Below are 19,498 nucleotides of genomic sequence, written 5' to 3'. Positions count from 1 at the left end.
AGCATAATGCGCGCATAGCTTTCTGTCACAATTTACATTTTTTTTTCCATAATTTGTGTAGAAAAAAACACTTTGAATAAAACAAAAATATTTTTAAAACAGTTTTTATTTAATAGTGGAGTAACTAAAGCTCAAAAATTGGCAATATTATGGAACCCGGCCGAACAGCTTAGATTTTGATGATCTTTTTTTTTCAAACGTCGGTAATTAAAAATACTTTAAAGTCTATAGATTAAAAATTGCCGGTGTTGCCGTTTTGATTTTTTAAATTTAATTTTTTAAAAAAAAATTATTGAAAAAATTTTAACATGTCGTTTTTTAAACTTGGTCGTAATATAAAATGCATTTATTTTGAATTTGTTTTGGCCGCATTTATTATGATTTCAAATTATAAAAGGAAATGTCAATATGTATTACGGTTTATGAAAAAAATTAAAAAGTATTTCATTTTCGAAGAACTTTTTTTAATAAAAGTTTTGAAAAAAAATGTAACTTATTTTTTTTTTTTAAGTTCAACATCTAAACATAAAATTATTTTTTATTCATTTAATAACCCTTACTGTTGAAAGTTAAATAGCAAAAATTTAAAGTTCCTATTTACCACAGTCTTTGAGAAAATTAATTATTTCAATGCAAAAATTCAGTTTTAATAAAAAAAAAAACCCATTGAAATTGAAGTAATTTTTCATTTTTTTTTCAAAAGTGTGATATATTTTACCTTTTTTGCTTCGAAATTCAACTGATAATATTTATGGCCAAAAATTTTTTTTAAATAAATTCATATTTTATTAGAAAAAGTTTGAAAAAAGTCATTTTAAATTTTTCTAATAACATTTTTTTTTTTTAATTCTGAGTTTGAGGACCATTTTTTCAAAAAGTCTTGATTAAATTTAGTGGATTTAAATTTAAGAGATATGAATGAGCTTCTGGCTTTTTAAAAATGTATTTTAAAATATTGTAGGTGTTGCCGTTGTTTTCAAAATATTTTTTTTGTGTTTGAGGTCAGAATGTTAGAAAATTGCATTTATCGCTTAAACGATGGAAGATTGTCCCTTACTGCCTTTTATATATTTTCCTTAAATTACCTAGAAAATCTTTTTCTATCATTTGTTTTATGAAATTTAAGCAAAAAAATGGTTTAGTTAAAAAAAAAATTAATTTTAATTTTAAAAAAACAATACGGCAACACCGGCAATTTTTAATATATAGACTTTAAAGTATTTTTAATTACCTACGTTTGAAAAAAAATCGTCAAAGTCAGAGCTGTTCGGCCGGGTTCCCTAATAATTTGCTTTAGTTACTCTACTATAATCCAAACTTCGTTTATCAGATTCTTATTGAGTTAAAATTAATTTTATTCTTCCATTCCCCTTGCATTCATGTTGAATTTATTTTTTCTGAGAATTTTCTCATGCCGTGCGGTTTAGAGCGTACGGCATAAAATCTGAAAAAAGTTTTGACGTCAGCTAAGTTTGAATGCAGTATTAAGGAGGGGTTTATATTGAGTACAAATGTCAGTTACGCATTAGTCTCAATATCTCAAAAACGAGTGGTCGGACAGAAAACTCGAAAGGTGTTTTAAATTGGAAATATAATTATCTTTCTTTCAATAGCATATCAGTTTTCTCTAGGAGTTATAATTTCAGAGTTACAGTACCGCAAATTGTGAGCTTTTTGATATTTGACATAATTTTAATCAACCCTTAGGCTAAGCGCACACATGCGATTTTGATCGCGCGATTATTCAGTCGCAAATTAGATGACAAGAATTTCAATAACTGTAGACACAATTTTCAATTTTTTAATCGCGGGAAGCATGTGTGTTCAGAGGCATTGAAATCCATGTGATCCATTTTTGCGGCTGAATAATCGCGCGACTAAAATCGCATGTGTGCGCCTAGCCTTAGAGTTAAATGGGAAATTACTGAAAATGAGACATTTTGCGGTTATCTAACTCTCAAAGTATAACTCCTAGACAAAAATGATATGCAATAGAAAGAAAGATAAATAATTATATTTCCACAATCTAAAAAGTCCTTGCAAGTTTTCTGTTCCACCAGTCGTTTTCGAGATATTGATGCGTTTTTTCAAAATGGAGGACGCCCCACAAGACCAAACAATACGCAAACTGACATTTTGTACTCAGAATAAACCCCTCTTCAATACTCCTCTCCTTCATTTGACTCCTTATTGACTGAACTAATATGCTTAACAAAAGTTACCGAATTGCGCATATGCGCATTATGTCTATAGGCTATCCCAAAAAAAATTGTGTATGTTCGACAACTCACTCATGCCATTTAAAGCCCATGCGAGCTTATGCCTATTATAGTTGGTAATTAAACGGGTTGACGGATTTTCTTGAAATTTGGTACAGAAGTTTTTTTGTAATTTCCAAAGTTAGTGTTTTTTTTTTTTAGAACTTGTACCTCCCACACAAATAATTCGTTTTATTGCATTGTTCTCGAAAAATGCAATAAAATTAAAATCTTCCTATTTTTCGTAAAAGAAAATTTAAACAATTTAAAGAATATTTATTGATTTTTTCAAAATCAAAAGAAATAAAATGCACGACTGGGTCGCACGAACTTTCACGTATATTATTTGAAGTTAGTAAAATTCTTAAGAATTTAATTTAATTTAAAAAAGTTATACGAAAAAAAAAATTAAATTTGTTTATTAAAGGAAAAAGATAACGAATGAAGCTATAAAACAAGAAGAAACAATTCCAGAAAAAATATTTTCGAATTTTTTATAAATTATTTTTTGAAAAAAAAAAATTTATAATGATATTGATATGCAATTTTGTAGCTATTATTAATCAACATCTAAAACCAAATTTAAAAAAAAAATCAATGTCAAGTTTTCGAAAACTATTTAGTTAGTTAATTAATATGTTACTTAATAACGCGAAAACTGCGGGGTTAATTTGGTTACATGTTTAATTAAAAAAAATCTATAAATATCTTTTATCTTATGAGAAAAAGCTTATAATGTACATACAATCTATCTATAAATATTCTATTCAAATATTCTCTATCCATAAAGTTTGACTTAAATGTTGTAACAGTAAAAATAAAATTTTATAGCCTTGTGCCCTCCATGAGCATAAACAGTATCCTAAAAGTACAATATGAAATTTTTATATTTATGACGGCTATATTTTTCTGCTGTTTTTATATATTTTTTGATAGCTTTATGAAAATTTAAAACTCTCGTTCGGTCGCATTTGATTGCTGAAATATTTGACATCGATAAGACTATTTATCTCTCATGAATTCTATACTGATTCTAATCAACCATAACGTCCTTAAGGCGTTATTAGTAAATTGTGTAAATATTATTGGGCTCAAGTAGACACCTTGTGGAACTTCTGTGGAAGTATTAAGAAAACTTATATTGCTTATAAACAATTTTAATTAATTCTGAAACACTTTTTTCACGTTTGCGTTACTGACCCCTTGCTCATAGTAACTTCTTTTATGACAACCATCCTGAGTTACTATATGAATATGATGTGACTTACGACTTTTCATATAATATAAACCATCATATTTCTGTCTGCTTTAATATTTGTATGTGGTTTTCTTTTTTATTCCGCTCTCAATAAATCGATGGTCATTTTTGTTAATTTCAATGCCATGTCATACAGTTTGCGATATTGAGTCAGTTTCTTTTCAATTCAAAATTCATATAATCATCATCAAGGATAAAAAAGAGAAAAATTTTCAATGTGACGTCAATTGACCTTTGAAGTATAATAGTCTAGGTACAAAACCATGTACCAATTGAAATTCCACGTGAGAGGATTTAACAAACATTCTGTGCTTCGGATGCGCACAAAAAAGGTTATGCAACAAGCAAATTATTCAATCTACAGGTGAAAAGGATGTTCTCTTTTTTATTTATTTATTTTTTTTTTTTTTTTGCTTGACATTATCTGTAGAGACTTTTTTGAATGAAATCATTCAATGCTGTATAAGCTTTTAGGATTAATATTTTTTTGAATGTCAATAAGTCACTTGAATATGAAAAATTGAGGGAAGAAAATTTAAAAATAAGGAAGAACACATTGGCACAAGGTCATTCTTTACAAAATGGAACGTTAAAAATTGGTGACGAAAATAGTTTTTTAAGATGAAATTTTGTATGAGTTTGTTTTGAATTGAATCATTTAAGCCTGCAAAATTTTCGAAATTTTGACCTTTGCATTATTTTACTGCGAAAAAGTAAAAATACAGTGGTAAATTTGGTGGCTCGAAATCAGTTTTTTTAAAGGTGCGTTTTCGTTAGTAATTTTTCACCATTTTTTTAACCCATTCATGAACGTGACAAATATCATTAAAATAATTAAGAGTGCTTTTGTATTTATTACAAAATTGCTATGACCCTTCTTTAGAGCTTTTACCTGTATCACCCTCTTTAATGTTAAACCAAATTTGAATGTCGCTTCCCTTTACGTTCTATACACCCCAGAGCCAGTCCCCTAAGTCTCACATCATATTAACAAAAAAAAAAACAACTAACCATCAGCCACTTCAAAAATACTGCTTCTACTTGACTTTGACTCTGTTATTTCCATTGACTTGTTTTCAATTATTCAAAAAGTAATAATTTAACCAGTGTAGGCTCTCTTGATTATGTACAAATTAAAGTATAACGAAGCGGAAACTTTCAATCCACAAAACCACAAAGTAGTTGTATAGTGGTTATAAAGCTTTACCACACTCAACATTTCGTTACTAATTAAATGTGTTGAAATTATACAAAAATGAAAATATGTAACAACAAAAAGTTTAAGTAATACAATGAAAAGTTTAAAAAAAAAAAAAAAAACTTTGTCAAAAGGTCACAACTTTGATATAAAGTGTGGCACTTGATTATTTTGAGTCAAAGTAGGCACTTAAAGCAATTTTGAGAAATGAAAAATAATATTGAAAGAACAAAACATTTAACCCGAAACTTTTAGCCTTATAAAGACTGTGAGAATGAATGCTTGTAACAAGCTTTAGAGACTAATTGGGATGTAAAATTTCAGTTGAAAAATCTTTGATCCATCAAGCTTAAAAAAAAAAAACAATTTACAAGCCCTTCGAGGGTAAAATTATATCCACAATCAAAGAAATAGACCAAGAACATTTGTGAAATGCTTTAAATCATTATCATTTATGATTGTAAATTTTTCTTGATTTGGAAAGCAAAATTAAAGCATAAAGTTGATAAATGGTAAATAAAAACTATAAGACAATTTGTTCATAAAAATAAGAGATACAAAGACAATTACATATTTAAGTCATCTGAAAAATTTCCATATCGGGCTTAAATGTTATTGAATCAACTGTTCCGCGTTCGATATCTTATACTTTGTCCAAAATATTGCGGAACTTAGTGTAAGACAATGTGAGTTGTGCTGAGTATACTTTTAACATTTCTTAAATATCAGCCAAAAATGCTCTATAAAATGTGTTTTATGATAATTAAAATATCAAAACAATATTTTTATTATCAGGATGATATTTATCAATTTATCATATCAATTTCTCATTCCAAATTATTGAAAAATATTAAATAAAAAACTCTTAATGTGTATTATTTTAAAGGCGCTTTGTGTTTTTTCGAAGTAAAATGTATGATTTGTTTGGGAGAAAATAACAAAACAATTATATCACCTATAATAGAAAAAAATAATATCACCACTTTTTTATAAAAAATATTCACTTTCAGTAATGTTTTGAAAAAAGAAAGAAATACTTAAAATAATACAAATAATAAAAAAGAAAAAGAAAGAAATATTATTATTGATATTTTAATTGTCAAAGTGAAATTTTCATTATCCACCTAAAAGTAAAAAAATGTCAAAATGATATGATAATCATATCAAAATTGATATTTTATATGTTGGACGACTTTTGTCTTTCAAAAATGTTAATTTGATAGCTGTTACTATCAATTTTTTTTTTCGGTGTAGTATTTTTACTTTCAAGAAAAATTAGTACACTACGGCGTATGTGGAACATTTTCCTTATGTTTTTTTTTCTAGTTTTGTACAATTTTGCTAAGTTATTTATTAATTTCAGCTAAGAGAAGTAAAAAATCAACTATAGCTATTATTTCTTCACACTACCAACCATACCGGCAACCACAGAATTAACCACGCATAATTGATGTCACCAGATAAAAGCATTATTAAAAGCTTTCCATTTGTGATATTTTATACATTTTTATAATTCACACTAACTTATTGCAGGAAATTAGAGCTACAAACCCTCAGCGAAGAATCTCTTTGACAAAAGAATGACTCCACCCTCAATGAATAGTAGGTACTGTCTGATAACAGAAACCCATAGAAATGAATCAAATTTCAATATTAACGGTTTTTTTTTAAATGACATGATATAACTACATAGCACCCTCCGCGTTACATTGAGCAAGCTTTTGAATAAAATTTGTCCAGCGTTCTGCTTAGATGTGTCTCCAGCTTTTGACAAAGCATGGTACGAAGGGCTCAAATTTAAATTAAGACAAATTCATCATGAAAGACTCCATACAATTCTTGGAGAATATCTAGAGAGCAGAATTTACCACGTTAGACACGGAAAAAATTATTCGGACTTTCGGATACCAGATACCACAAGGTAGAGTTTAAGTTCCTATACTTTTATTTGCACATCAAACATAAAAGACCATTGTAGCTACACGGAGAAAAAAATGAGATGAAGCACCTTAAAATGAGATGATGCCCACTTTAAATCCCACCCTGATAAAACAATATGATTTTCACTTAAAATAGTTAAGTGGTATTGGTATCCGCTTAAATCCTGTTAAAATTAAGGTGAACTTCATTTCAATTTAATATGAATTTTCATCTTAAGAAACCGACAAAAAATTTAAAAATTATCGTCCGTTTTAGTTTATCATATTTATTTCCAACAGTAAGATAGTATGATGGTATAGCACTCGCCTAGTGACTCAAAATTTGTTGGGTCGATCCCCATTGGCTGCCAGTTTTTTTTTCAATTAAAAGTTTCCAAATAAAAATATGATGATGCAGGATGCATAATTATAAAAATTGCATTCTCACATTTTGGTTCAACATCTCCACTTTCTGTGCTCTAAGATTATAATACTTGTATCAATTTTTATGAATCAGCATTTCTTATTTATTGTTCTATCTTTTAAATACATCACGTACATTATAACAAATCGTTACATTAAAATTATTGATATGTATCTCTTCACTACACTCATTAAGATTGTCATTTTGGTATCAGAATTTTCCATCTTAACGTGAAACAATTCTCATATAATTCCCTTTACTCTCTTAAAAAAGAAAACAAAAGAAAGAAAAATCTCGTGCTATCTTTTTTGTGTTCCTTAAGTGTACCAGTATTTTATTTTTCTCAAACGATATACTATACACTTCCATTTATTAATACCTTAATTGAGCGACAGTATAAATTAATTAACCGCATGATGGGCTTGATCCATTTTGTCTTAAGATTCAAGAGTATTTTCTTTTTTATTTATTATATGAAACTAATTGTGCCAGAATGGGGCATAGTAGGTATTATAGGCATTTTGTGCTGGAGAATTGTTTCAAATGAATTTCCATAATTAATTCTATTAATCATTAAAAATGAGAAAACAAAAGTACATAATCCGCAAAATTTGGGGGAGCTTATAGCCTAATCTCGTTGGATAACAAATGGCTTCATATTGAAAGATTTGTATGGAATGGAGATATTATATAATAACAATGGAAAATGATTAAAGATTGGGGTAGGTCCCGGGCGTTTTATGATGACTACTGAAGGCTTGAAAAGAAAGATTTATCAAAAACACCTGCGGTAGCATTGGGTATTATAAATTTGTGTTTTTTTTTTTTTATATAATTAATTTAATTTTGGTTACCAAAATTTAATCTATCATGATAACTTATATTTTCGTTTAGGTATGTTTTTGTATATAACAAAAGCTAGTTTAGTTATGTCATTAATAGTTCGGATAGTGCCTAGCAGGTGTGTATAATAACTGAAATAAAAAGAAAACCAATAACGATATTTTAATTGAAAATTAATAAAATCTACCAATTTATTTTCAATAATATAGTACCTACTTTTCATGACTGTATCAAGCATCAAGCTCGTACAGACCCTCAATTGTATTGATGGAAGTTACAAGAAGATCATGATTTTAACAAATTATCTATAGAAAGATTTACAATTTAGGAAATACAAATGCAATTGAATAATAAATGGAAATTATTGAAAGGTTATCATAGCAGATACTTGATATTTTTGGTTTTTGCAAGAGCCAAGAATTAATTCTTTTTGTCTTTAAAAATTAAAGGAATTATCTATGTCCTGACTAAACAAACCATTGGTCCTAGAAAAATGGTTTATATTCCTATATAAAATTTTGATTTAAGTCTATATCTACAAAAAAAGGCCTCATAAGTCAACACATAAACACATTAAATGAGAAAAAACTTTAACTCTCTTGGGACGCCATCTAGTGTCGAAATAAAAATCTGAAAAAATTAGAGGATTTGTTTTTATTATTTAGAAACAGTTTTCCCACTTAGGAACTTGATTCAAAAATAACGAACGCTCTAATATAGGTACATATCTACCTAGTACACATTTTATAACATTTTTCAAAAAAAAAGGTTAGTAGCAATTTTTAAGAAAATCAACACTTTAAATCAAAATTAAATTATGACCTGTTGGAAAATATGACTGTTCTTTTATTGAAGTTCTAATATTCTCTGTGCTCAAGTTCTACATTAAAAAAGAAAAATTGTTACCCTCATGAAACAAAAAGTTTACTTTTGGAATCAGAACCAAGGATAAAAAAAATTCTATAAAATGATAAATAAATATTTCATTTAACTTTTTATTTCACAAATTGAACATTTTTACTTAAATTCTTAGAAGTTATGCCTCGTAATCTCACCGTCTGGAGTTCGATTCTCAAAAAATACTTTTTTTTTTTTTAATTTTTTTTTTACTTTGTAGAATAAAAAATCGCAGTATTTTGAATTTCCATACGATTTTAAAACGATCAGAAAAAACGCAACGCTCTCGCATCGTCGTCTCGCAATATTGTGAATCAGGCATTATACAGGAATCATTGACATTTTGGGAGAAATTACAGTTTTTACAGTATCTTCGTAAAAAACAATCTTTCACCCAACTTTTGTATGAAAACTCTTTATTCTTTCTTTCTATCCCAAACGAAATGTTTTCACCAAATTTCATTAGGGTGGCCCATCAATTTTTGTTTTACTAAAAAAACACCCATCTAATGATGATATTCTTATATGCATAATGTACACTTAATATTATTGTTTCCAATCTCAAAAGTATCATAATTAATAAATTTCAATAGGGTACCTACCACTTTTTTTTTTTTTGTTTTTCCAATAAACCCACATTTTCTCTTCACCTAAAAAAACACCCTTTCAGATGAAAAATATTTTAGACTTATTTTATTCGTATATTCTAATGGCAATGACAATATTTTTAATAAATTCCGTAAGGGTAACTTTTATATTCGGATATTCGATATTTAACAAAAAAAAAACACCCTTTCGTCTAGATTGCCCTTTTTATAGACTGGTTTCTGTCATAATATTTATAAATAAAATATTTTTACCAATTTTCATTGGGGTACCATTTATGTCCTATAATAATTTGTGGTGCTGTTAATGAATGCTATTACATTCGTTTGGCCTGTCTATCAAACAGTTATATAGTTTTTTTTAAGCCTCTTTTTACTTTACTAACACTAAAAATATTCATGAAATCTAAGCCGAACAAATCTTGAAACAATTTATTAAAAAAGTATGCAAGTTTTAAAAGATATAGAACTTAATATATTCGCAATTCTTTTGGTACGTTTTGCTACTTTTTTTTCAGCTCTGCCTCATCTATTTTATCTAAAACATTATTTTGTACACATATTAGTGACCAAACAAAACAACGACAAATTTTTGAGATTTTTGTCCTTAAACAATTGAAATATTAATGCAACTTACATGACTCTGATACATGTTATGAGCACGTGGTATCAACTTTAAATATTTGATATTATAACTATAAAAACTTTTCATGTTTATATCAAATTCCATTCATACTTTCATATGAATATTTAAGTATGAAATCATTGTTTATCTTTATTTTATTTATTCCAAAAGACCCACAATTAGGCAAATGAACATTAATTCTATTTACATTCTATATGAATGTGCGTGTGTGTGTGTGTTACCAATAAAGAATTCACCTCTTTTCATAAGTTCATGAAATTCTCATATAGACCATTCATGTAAAGTTACAAGAAGAATCCAAAAAAAAAATATGAAACTTCTTGTGCGTGCTCAACCATTTTCATCATAAAAATAAACTTTTTTCCTTAATTTAATGACTTATTCTCAGACTTTTTTGTGGGTGATATGTGAAAGGCAATATGTCCGTCTATCAGAGCCTTTGCCCTTTTTAAGCAACTAGAACACACCACATTATGTGTGTAAAGGTAGGTTGTTGGAACCTAAATTGTGCATGTACTACATGGTAAGCCATAAATAAGGGAATTACCGTTGTAAGTTGCTTTTTTTTTTGTTGCTATAGGAATGGGAGGATGCCATTATCGCCCTTAACTTCAGCTAATTTAGTTAAAGGCAAACTTTCGTACGACACGTTTTAGCTACCTACACAATAAAAAAGAGAAAGAAAGACTTGTGCTTCGTTATGTCAAATGCGTGTACATCTTAATGTTCTCAATTCATATACAGTCACCGACACAAAAATGTGGTTAAAAATTCTGGAGTATTTTTTAATAAAGCAATTTTCAATACAAAAAATATTAAATTTTAATACTTCCAAAATATTTAAATTATAATTAAACTTTTCTGTATTAAATTTCAATATTTAAGCATTAAGTTTACTACTTTTAATACAAAAATTATTAGAAAATAACCTCCGTGGGTTTAATTATTATCTTGTATTGAATTTTAATACCGCTGTATTAGATTTTATTATTTTTGTATTACATTTTAATATAATTGTATTAAAATAAAATACAAATTTATTAAAAACTAATATAAAAAAAAGTAATAAATAGTAACATAGCAGCAGCAATTAAAAAAAAAAAACCATTGATATACCTTTTTTAAAAAAAAATTTAAACCAAAAATTGTAAATTTGTACTAATTTGAAGGCGCTTTGTGTTTTTTCGAAGCAAAATGCATACATTGCAAATAAATTTTGATCGTCAATAAGATTTTACATGCCTCAAATAGAGACAATAACATCACCATTATTATATTACTTATGATTAATATATATTTTCAGTAATAGATTTTGGAAAAAGAATACATTTTATTAACTTTAAATATATTTGGTATTGCATTAAAATATATTTTTGTATTATCTTTTAATAAAATTCTTACTAGAAATTAATATAAAAAGATTAAATTTTAATATGCATTACTTGAAATTTAATACATTTGGTATTAAATTCTAACATAAACTATATTATTTTTTAATACAACTATATTAAATTTTAATACATTTTGTATTAGCTAAAAAATTTTAATATTTGTCATGTATTAAATTTTTATACATTTCTGATATGTAACCCAAAAAGTATTAAGAAATACTCCAAAATGTTTAACCATGCACTATACTCTACCACATCACTTATCTCTTAAAAGAAGGTTAGGTTTATTACAGTTAACCACCTTAAAGCGAGTTTTCTCGCTGTTATAAAGTTTTCTGAATGATAGCTATATTTTTTTTAAGTGATGGAATTTTTTTCACTGTGACTGTATAAACCACATTTCCATACAATCGTTTATCACGAATATAAAGAAAATCAATCTTGTGGCTCAAAGATCCTTGTAGAAGATTATAATATCATTACTCAAGTTATGTTTCACAAAAAAAATTCAAATGACAAAAAATGAGAAGACAAAAAAATATTATCTGAGGAATATAATGATGCCTGCATATAGCCTACAGACAAGGAGACTTGTATATATAAATTTGCCTTCGATATAATATTCCAAGAGGCAAGGGAAATCAAAAAACACTTGAGATTCTAGACATAATTAAACTGGAATCAATTTTATTATAATAATCAAATATTGTTGGAGAGCAAGAGTTTAAAAAATTATGTCATAATGACCCAAAACATAATGACACGTACAGATAATAATTTTCCTTACATTAGACCTTGTTGGTCACTTAATTAATGACATAATTAATAATACTCTTTCTTCTTCTTAAAGAGGTTTATTGCTGTATAGGTGGTATATGGGAACATTTGGTATTTCTTTAAATGGAATTATAATCTTATAGAAATAATGACAGTAAAATAATAATTATAATTTAATTTTTTAACTAACTTTATAAGAAATTTAAAAAATTTTTGCGAGAGCACAAGTATTTTTTTTTTTAATCAAAAGTTTTAGAGCAATCCTTTAAAACATTAAAATGAAAATGCATTTTTAGAAATACAATTTAAGTTTAAAGCCGTTTTAAAAAAAAAAAAAATAAATAAATAAATAAACTAAGAGACACCTACAAATTAAGTTTCAAAGAAAACAAAAATTGATTTATCAAAAAATATTTTGAAGTTTTTTTAAAATTTTCATTAAAATCGGTTGAATCGTTTTCGAGTACGTCAAATATCAAGAAAACGGTTCTATGACAGATATCGTTAATAACTGTTCAAAAATATAAATTCGATCTTTGGAGTATGACCGTATTTGCGAAAGTACACACACCAATTTTGATTAACTTTGGTAATATGTCAGGTAACGTTAATTTTGGTCCTTAAAATAAAATTTCAATTTCACCACTAGGGAATCTCCAAACACTCATAATTACCAAATTTGAACAAAATCGCTTTGTTAGTTTTTGTTGTAGTATGGTTGTAGAGAAAAAGAAAAAAAGACAGAAAGAAAAATAAAAGAAAAGAAAAGAAAAGAAAAGAAAAGAAAAGAAAAGAAAAGAAAAGAAAAGAAAAAGAAAAGAAAAGAAAAGAAAAGAAAAGAAAAGAAAAGAAAAGAAAAGAAAAGAAAAGAAAAGAAAAGAAAAGAAAAGAAAAGAAAAGAAAAGAAAAGAAAAGAAAAGAAAAGAAAAGAAAATAAAAGAAAAGAAAAGAAAAGAAAAGAAAAGAAAAGAAAAGAAAAGAAAAGAAAAGAAAAGAAAAGAAAAGAAAAGAAAAGAAAAGAAAAGAAAAGAAAAGAAAAGAAAAGAAAAGAAAATAAAAGAAAAGAAAAGAAAAGAAAAGAAAAGAAAAGAAAAGAAAAGAAAAGAAAAGAAAAGAAAAGAAAAGAAAAGAAAAGAAAAGAAAAGAAAAGAAAAGAAAAGAAAAGAAAAGAAAAGAAAAGAAAAGAAAAGAAAAGAAAAGAAAAGAAAAGAAAAGAAAAGAAAAGAAAATACAAGAGAAGAATAAAAATTATTATTATTTATAATGTTTTTAACATAAAAAACAAATCAAATAAAAAACCTTCTCATTTTCAGCTTTTGTTCCACCAAAATGTCTTATTTAATAAAACCCTCATTTTGTTCACCCAATAAAAATCAAGTCAAATCTAAAATGAATAGGAAACCCTCTACCATCTTCCTCATTGAATCCCTCCACATACATATAAAAGCCCCATTGTAATTTGCCTTTTTTAATAAGTGTGCTATTTATATGCTCAAATACAAACTTATTTCCCCTACATACTCATACTTATCCTATATCCTCTCCATTTCATGGACATTATGTTAACATTGACATATGCTATGATTTATATGTTTACATTTTGCGTGTCTGTCTCTGTTTTTCCTTTTTTTTTTTTTTATTTTAATGTGCTCAACAGATTTGTACAAACAATAAATACAAAAAATGTTAATCGGAATATTAAGAAACTGAGATTCGACTTTTTCTTCAAAAATTTTAATCATTTTTTCGGCAGTTGTAGGCAGTTTTTGACACATTTTTATTGATATTTTTAAGTCAAGACAATTTGCTCGCTTACGTTTACACGAAAATGTGATTATTTGAACAACTTTTAATAGTCTATTATTTTATTGATTGAAATTGAGACAAAACAATAAAATAACACGAAATACTCAAACAAATGGTGTGAAGAAAACAAAACTTGTAAATGTTGTATTTGAGTTGTTATTGTGTTTTTGGGAATGATTCATTGATTGTGATTAAGGACATTAATCGATTAAAACCATTAATATTGAAGTAAAGTGTTGTTTAATTCGTTTTCCATTTTGTTTTGTTTTGACTAATTTAGTTGTTAAGGAAAAAGATGTTATTTAATTTTATTTGGTAAGAGTGAATAGCTGTTGTTGAAGGAACGTTTGAATTAATATTATCAATGAAATTGGTGTAATGAAGTTTTGAAACAGTTTAACTTTTGAGCGGATCAATGCTTTATCAATTTTTGCTTAGAAATGTTATGGTTACAACATTTAAAAAGAATTATAGCCAAAGTTATTTTTTCGTAGGAATATTTTCTGTAAACTGTGATATAAAACCTTCAAACTAAATTCTTACTACTCGTAGGTATTTTTAAAAATAGAAATTCTAAATTTTAAAATTGTTCATTTCCTACCTTAATTGATATAGAAATCTAAATAAGGACTCTTGGAATAATCTATTTTCCATAAATAAAATATCTTCCAACATTCTTGTTTTTCCCCCTTTTATAATGTCTAACATGTAAATCGATTATTATTTATTAATGGCACTTGTTTAATAATTTTATATAAACTCAGTTTGTTTTAACAATAATGTAAATAACTTTGCCTTTGCATGATTACACTTAAAAGCGGCATAATGAAAATAACAGTACCTACCTAACCTACATAATAATGTATATTGCGCATATAGCAGGGGCTTTTCAACAATACAAAATTTTACCTCCCTAATTGTGGTGGTGCAGTTTTTTGTTTTTTTTTTTTTCACTACCCACTTAAATGTTAAAGACTCACCCTACACTGCGTGTGATTAAAAATAGAATAATCGGTAAAATCTGATTATAATTCTTACTTCCTTGCAAAAAAAAAGTGTGTTATAGAAATAATTCACGCAACATGCTCAATTAAAGGCTAATTTTATGAATGAATTTTATTCGTCATCGACGTGCTTACCTAAATATTAATAATATTTTTTTGGGTCATGCAATTATGCATTGAAAATTCTAATATGGAATAACAGAACAGAGGGTAAGTGTTGATAAAATAACAGTACCTATTGAAAATTTTGGTAAATGTAAATGAAAATAAAATAATTTTAAACACACAAAAAATTCGTTCTTCAAATGGAAAAAAACTCTTTAAATGAAATTGAGCTCCAAAAATAAATATGTAGTTAAATTTCTTTTATAACGACGCATTTTAAGAAAACAATTTTCAAAATCGTTTAAAAAAAAAATAATTTTGTTTAAATAATTAAAAATAAAAAAATTTTAATAAATTTGATATGACATTTTGTTTAAATTATTGATCAATTTTTAAAACCAAAATTTAAAAAAAAATTCAATTTACCGTTTTCTAAAAATCGATTTATTCAACAAAAAAAATTCAAAGTATTTTTTTTAAATCCAAAGTTTTTTTTTAATTCAAAAATTTGTTTTTGATTTATATTTGGGAAGTGTTCTTGCACACAAAAATTCTTTAAAATTGAACAAATTATTTGGGAGATATTCAGTGATTAAAAAAACTCAAGTCAAATTCATTTTTGTTACTTCTTGATCTCAAAACTTTAGAGTCTTTCAATACGAAATAATAAAAGATTTAAAAACAAAAATTATAAAGAAATAAAACTCAAGGTTACATTTTAATCTATTGAAAAGAAGTAATATTAAAGTAAAAAGAGAAAGCAAACATTGGTTGAAAATATATTTTTTTAATAGTTTAGAGTAGGTACATACATTCTGTCTACAGTGAATGAAGTTATCTTTTAAAATATAATAAAAGTACTTTTATATTGATTCTAAGAAATAATAATAAAAATAATTGCTCTCGATATTACTGCTTAATGTGTTCCCATCAGTAGATGGATGCAGCGTTATCAAATAATGGCGTCAGAATAACGCAGGTATGCTCTGGAACTAAGATTTAATTTCAGAGTAGATTAGTTGTAAATGTAAATGGTTCTACAAAAATACAGTAGTCCCTCGATAATGTGAATTACCGATAATTTGAATTTCTCTAAAATTTGAATCGGCAAAAATTTTCATTGTCATCTCTATACCTAATGTGGACTCCGAAAATTTTTAGACTCTATACCTAATGTGAATTTCTTTTTTTTCTCCTTCGTGCACGCAATTTTTGTATAGGTCTGAAAAGTGGATAACTGTTATTTGTGTAGACATTAGGGTGGACCAAAAAAAATCATTTTTTCATTATTTTGATTTGCTCTACCGATAACTTGTTTTCTCGACACAAAATAATGCTACCCTAGTTTTTTCAGAATTTTTCGATGATGTTTAGGGGTTGCGCACACCCCTTTATTAAAAAAAATAAGCTCTTTTAGTTTTTAATTTTTTTAAGCTTAAATAATTTTTTTATCGAAAAGCTGTTTGAGTAAAAAGTATTGAGTATCAATAGATCTACTTACCTCAATTTTTCTCTTTTCAAAAAAAAATATTTTTGACTGATTCCCAGGCGTTAGAAGTCGAAATTACTGATAAATGCTGGGAAAAAAGCCTTAAAACTATGTTTTACTGTTTTTTATAACGGTTAAAATTATTTTTATCGTATTCCTCATTAAATTTACTATAAAAACCGTGCTTTTATATTGCTCAATTCTTCTTAGATTGATAAAAGAAAAATAATTTTTAAAAAAGATCGTACCAAAACAAGTGAAGGAAAAATGGGGTAGGGTACTATATCTTGGGCGCCGAGATTTGATAACAGTATTTTGTAGAGGAGTTAAATACGATCATTTTTCATTATGGGAGGGGTGGTCTATCTGGCTCCGTTTAGGCGGGAATGGCAATTTTCTAAAAAATGACTTTAAATAATAAAAAAAATATTAAAATACAATGGCAACACTTACAGTTATGAATGATAGCTTTTTCAAAAGCCAGAACTATACACTTTATTCTAATTTTGAATTAAAGTTATTTTAATCAATTGTTTTTGAAATAATCGATTAAAAAGTAAAAAATTGGGAAAAAAAAGTTTAAAAAACACATTCAATACTGTTTTTGTCAAGATTGTGGATTACAATACAAAAAATGGCTGATAAAATAAAGGGCACAATTGATTCCTTATTAAATACTGAAGTCCATATGTTTTAACGCTTTCTAGTTTTTGAGAAAATTGAAAAATAAAAAATTTCTTTTTTATCAGACCTACTCGAGATCGTCCTTCTGGTTCCACGAAATTTTATTTTGATAACTATCCATATTTTTTTATGATGTTGTTGTTGATGCAGCGCCTTATAATGTTGAATATCGGATATGTTTTTTGATGGTGGCAAAAATATCAAAAACAGCCATAAAAATTATAATCTGATAAAAAGAATTTTTTTTTATTTTTCAATTTTCTCAAAAACTAGAAAGCGTTAAAACATATGGACTTCAGTATTTAATAAGGAATCAATTGTGCCCTTTATTTTATCAGCCATTTTTTGTATTGTAATCCACAATCTTGACAAAAACAGTATTGAATGTGTTTTTTAAACTTTTTTTTCCCAATTTTTTACTTTTTAATCGATTATTTCAAAAACAATTGATTAAAATAACTTTAATTCAAAATTAGAATAAAGTGTATAGTTCTGGCTTTTGAAAAAGCTATCATTCATAACTGTAAGTGTTGCCATTGTATTTTAATATTTTTTTTATTATTTAAAGTCATTTTTTAGAAAATTGCCATTCCCGCCTAAACGGCGCCAGATAGACCACCCCTCCCATAATGAAAAATGATCGTATTTAACTCCTCTACAAAATACTGTTATCAAATCTCGGCGCCCAAGATATAGTACCCTCCCCCATTTTTCCTTCACTTGTTTTGGTACGATCTTTTTTAAAAATTATTTTTCTTTTATCAATCTAAGAAGAATTGAGCAATATAAAAGCACGGTTTTTATAGTAAATTTAATGAGGAATACGATAAAAATAATTTTAACCGTTATAAAAAACAGTAAAACATAGTTTTAAGGCTTTTTTCCCAGCATTTATCAGTAATTTCGACTTCTAACGCCTGGGAATCAGTCAAAAATATTTTTTTTTGAAAAGAGAAAAATTGAGGTAAGTAGATCTATTGATACTCAATACTTTTTACTCAAACAGCTTTTCGATAAAAAAATTATTTAAGCTTTAAAAAAATTAAAAACTAAAAGAGCTTATTTTTTTTAATAAAGGGGTGCGCGCAACCCCTAAACATCATCGAAAAATTCTGAAAAAATTAGGGTAGCATTATTTTGTGTCGAGAAAACAAGTTATCGGTAGAGCAAATCAAAATAATGAAAAAATGATTTTTTTGGTCCACTCTAGTAGACATATTTTAAGATATATTGAATGCAGCTGCAGGCTGGAGATTTTTGTACTAGCATTTTATCTTTTATCTTTTTATGAAGTTTTTTTACGTTTTTTTTATGAAGAATTGATTTTAAAGATTTTTATGATTTTTATGATTTTTTTTTTTTTTCAATTTTTGAAATGGAGTCTACTCCTTTTCCTTATTACTTTTATTTTATTGATTTTTTCTGAATTCAATAAATGCTTAAACTGAGCTTAAATTAAATATTTTCTGTGATATTCATTGTTTTATTCAGTTAAATGACAATTGGAAAAAGTTCCAGTAATGTGAATCCCTCCTAAATCCGAAAACGCCTTGTTTTAATTAGTTCACATTATCGAGGGACTACTGTACTTAGTTCCCAATGAAAATGGCTTTAAGGCCTTTTACGTACAATTATGATAAAAACATAAATTCAATAATTTGGAGAATATTAACATGTTCATAATTTATGAATTGCTTTGAGTAAATATTAACCGTAACATATTTTCATGATTTTTAAATTTAAAAAAAAAAAGTTACTCATACACCACAGTGACCCATTTCGATAAATTTTTTTTTCTGTACAAAAAACTGTTTTATTGGTAATAGTATAGTATTAAAAGCAAATATAATATTGAATATTTTGACTTGTTTGAAATATTATTAATTTCTATTCTTTTAACATCATTGATAAATAATATTAAATTAACAGTATCCATAATTCAATGATTCAAATCGATTTTTTTTTCAAGCTAAACACAAAGCCAAAAACATTTCTTGGCCTACATCAGTTTTATCAGTTCTGTATGTCAATGTTTAATTCATTTAAAACTATTCGACAGAAAAAAAGGCAATTGTTGAACAATTAAATTAATTAATTGTTGAACTTTTGCATGTTTATGGATTTCAGGCGCTATAATATTTTGTTTGAAAAAAAAGACGAGAAACTTTCATGACTGACATATTTGAAAACTTAA

General features: G+C 26.6%; 1 protein-coding gene across 2 annotated transcripts in view; it reads right to left on the bottom strand.

Annotated features, from left to right (window-relative positions):
- Nucleotides 1-19,498, bottom strand: part of LOC129913288 (endothelin-converting enzyme 2) — a 78,391-nt gene that overhangs the window by 23,012 nt on the left and 35,881 nt on the right. The window contains exon 2 of one of the 2 annotated variants that reach the window (XM_055991872.1): nt 12,891-12,908. The exons of the other annotated variant lie outside the window; for it this stretch is intronic. Within the exon in view, the coding sequence (XP_055847847.1) occupies nt 12,891-12,908 (18 nt within the window). The remainder of the gene's footprint in view (nt 1-12,890; nt 12,909-19,498) is intronic. 2 annotated transcript variants of the gene reach the window in all.

This window comes from Episyrphus balteatus, chromosome 3 (genome assembly GCF_945859705.1).
Source record: "Episyrphus balteatus chromosome 3, idEpiBalt1.1, whole genome shotgun sequence".
Taxonomy (NCBI): domain Eukaryota; kingdom Metazoa; phylum Arthropoda; class Insecta; order Diptera; family Syrphidae; genus Episyrphus; species Episyrphus balteatus.
Note: the sequence above shows the minus strand (reverse complement) of the source record. Positions and strands in the feature narration are given on the sequence as shown.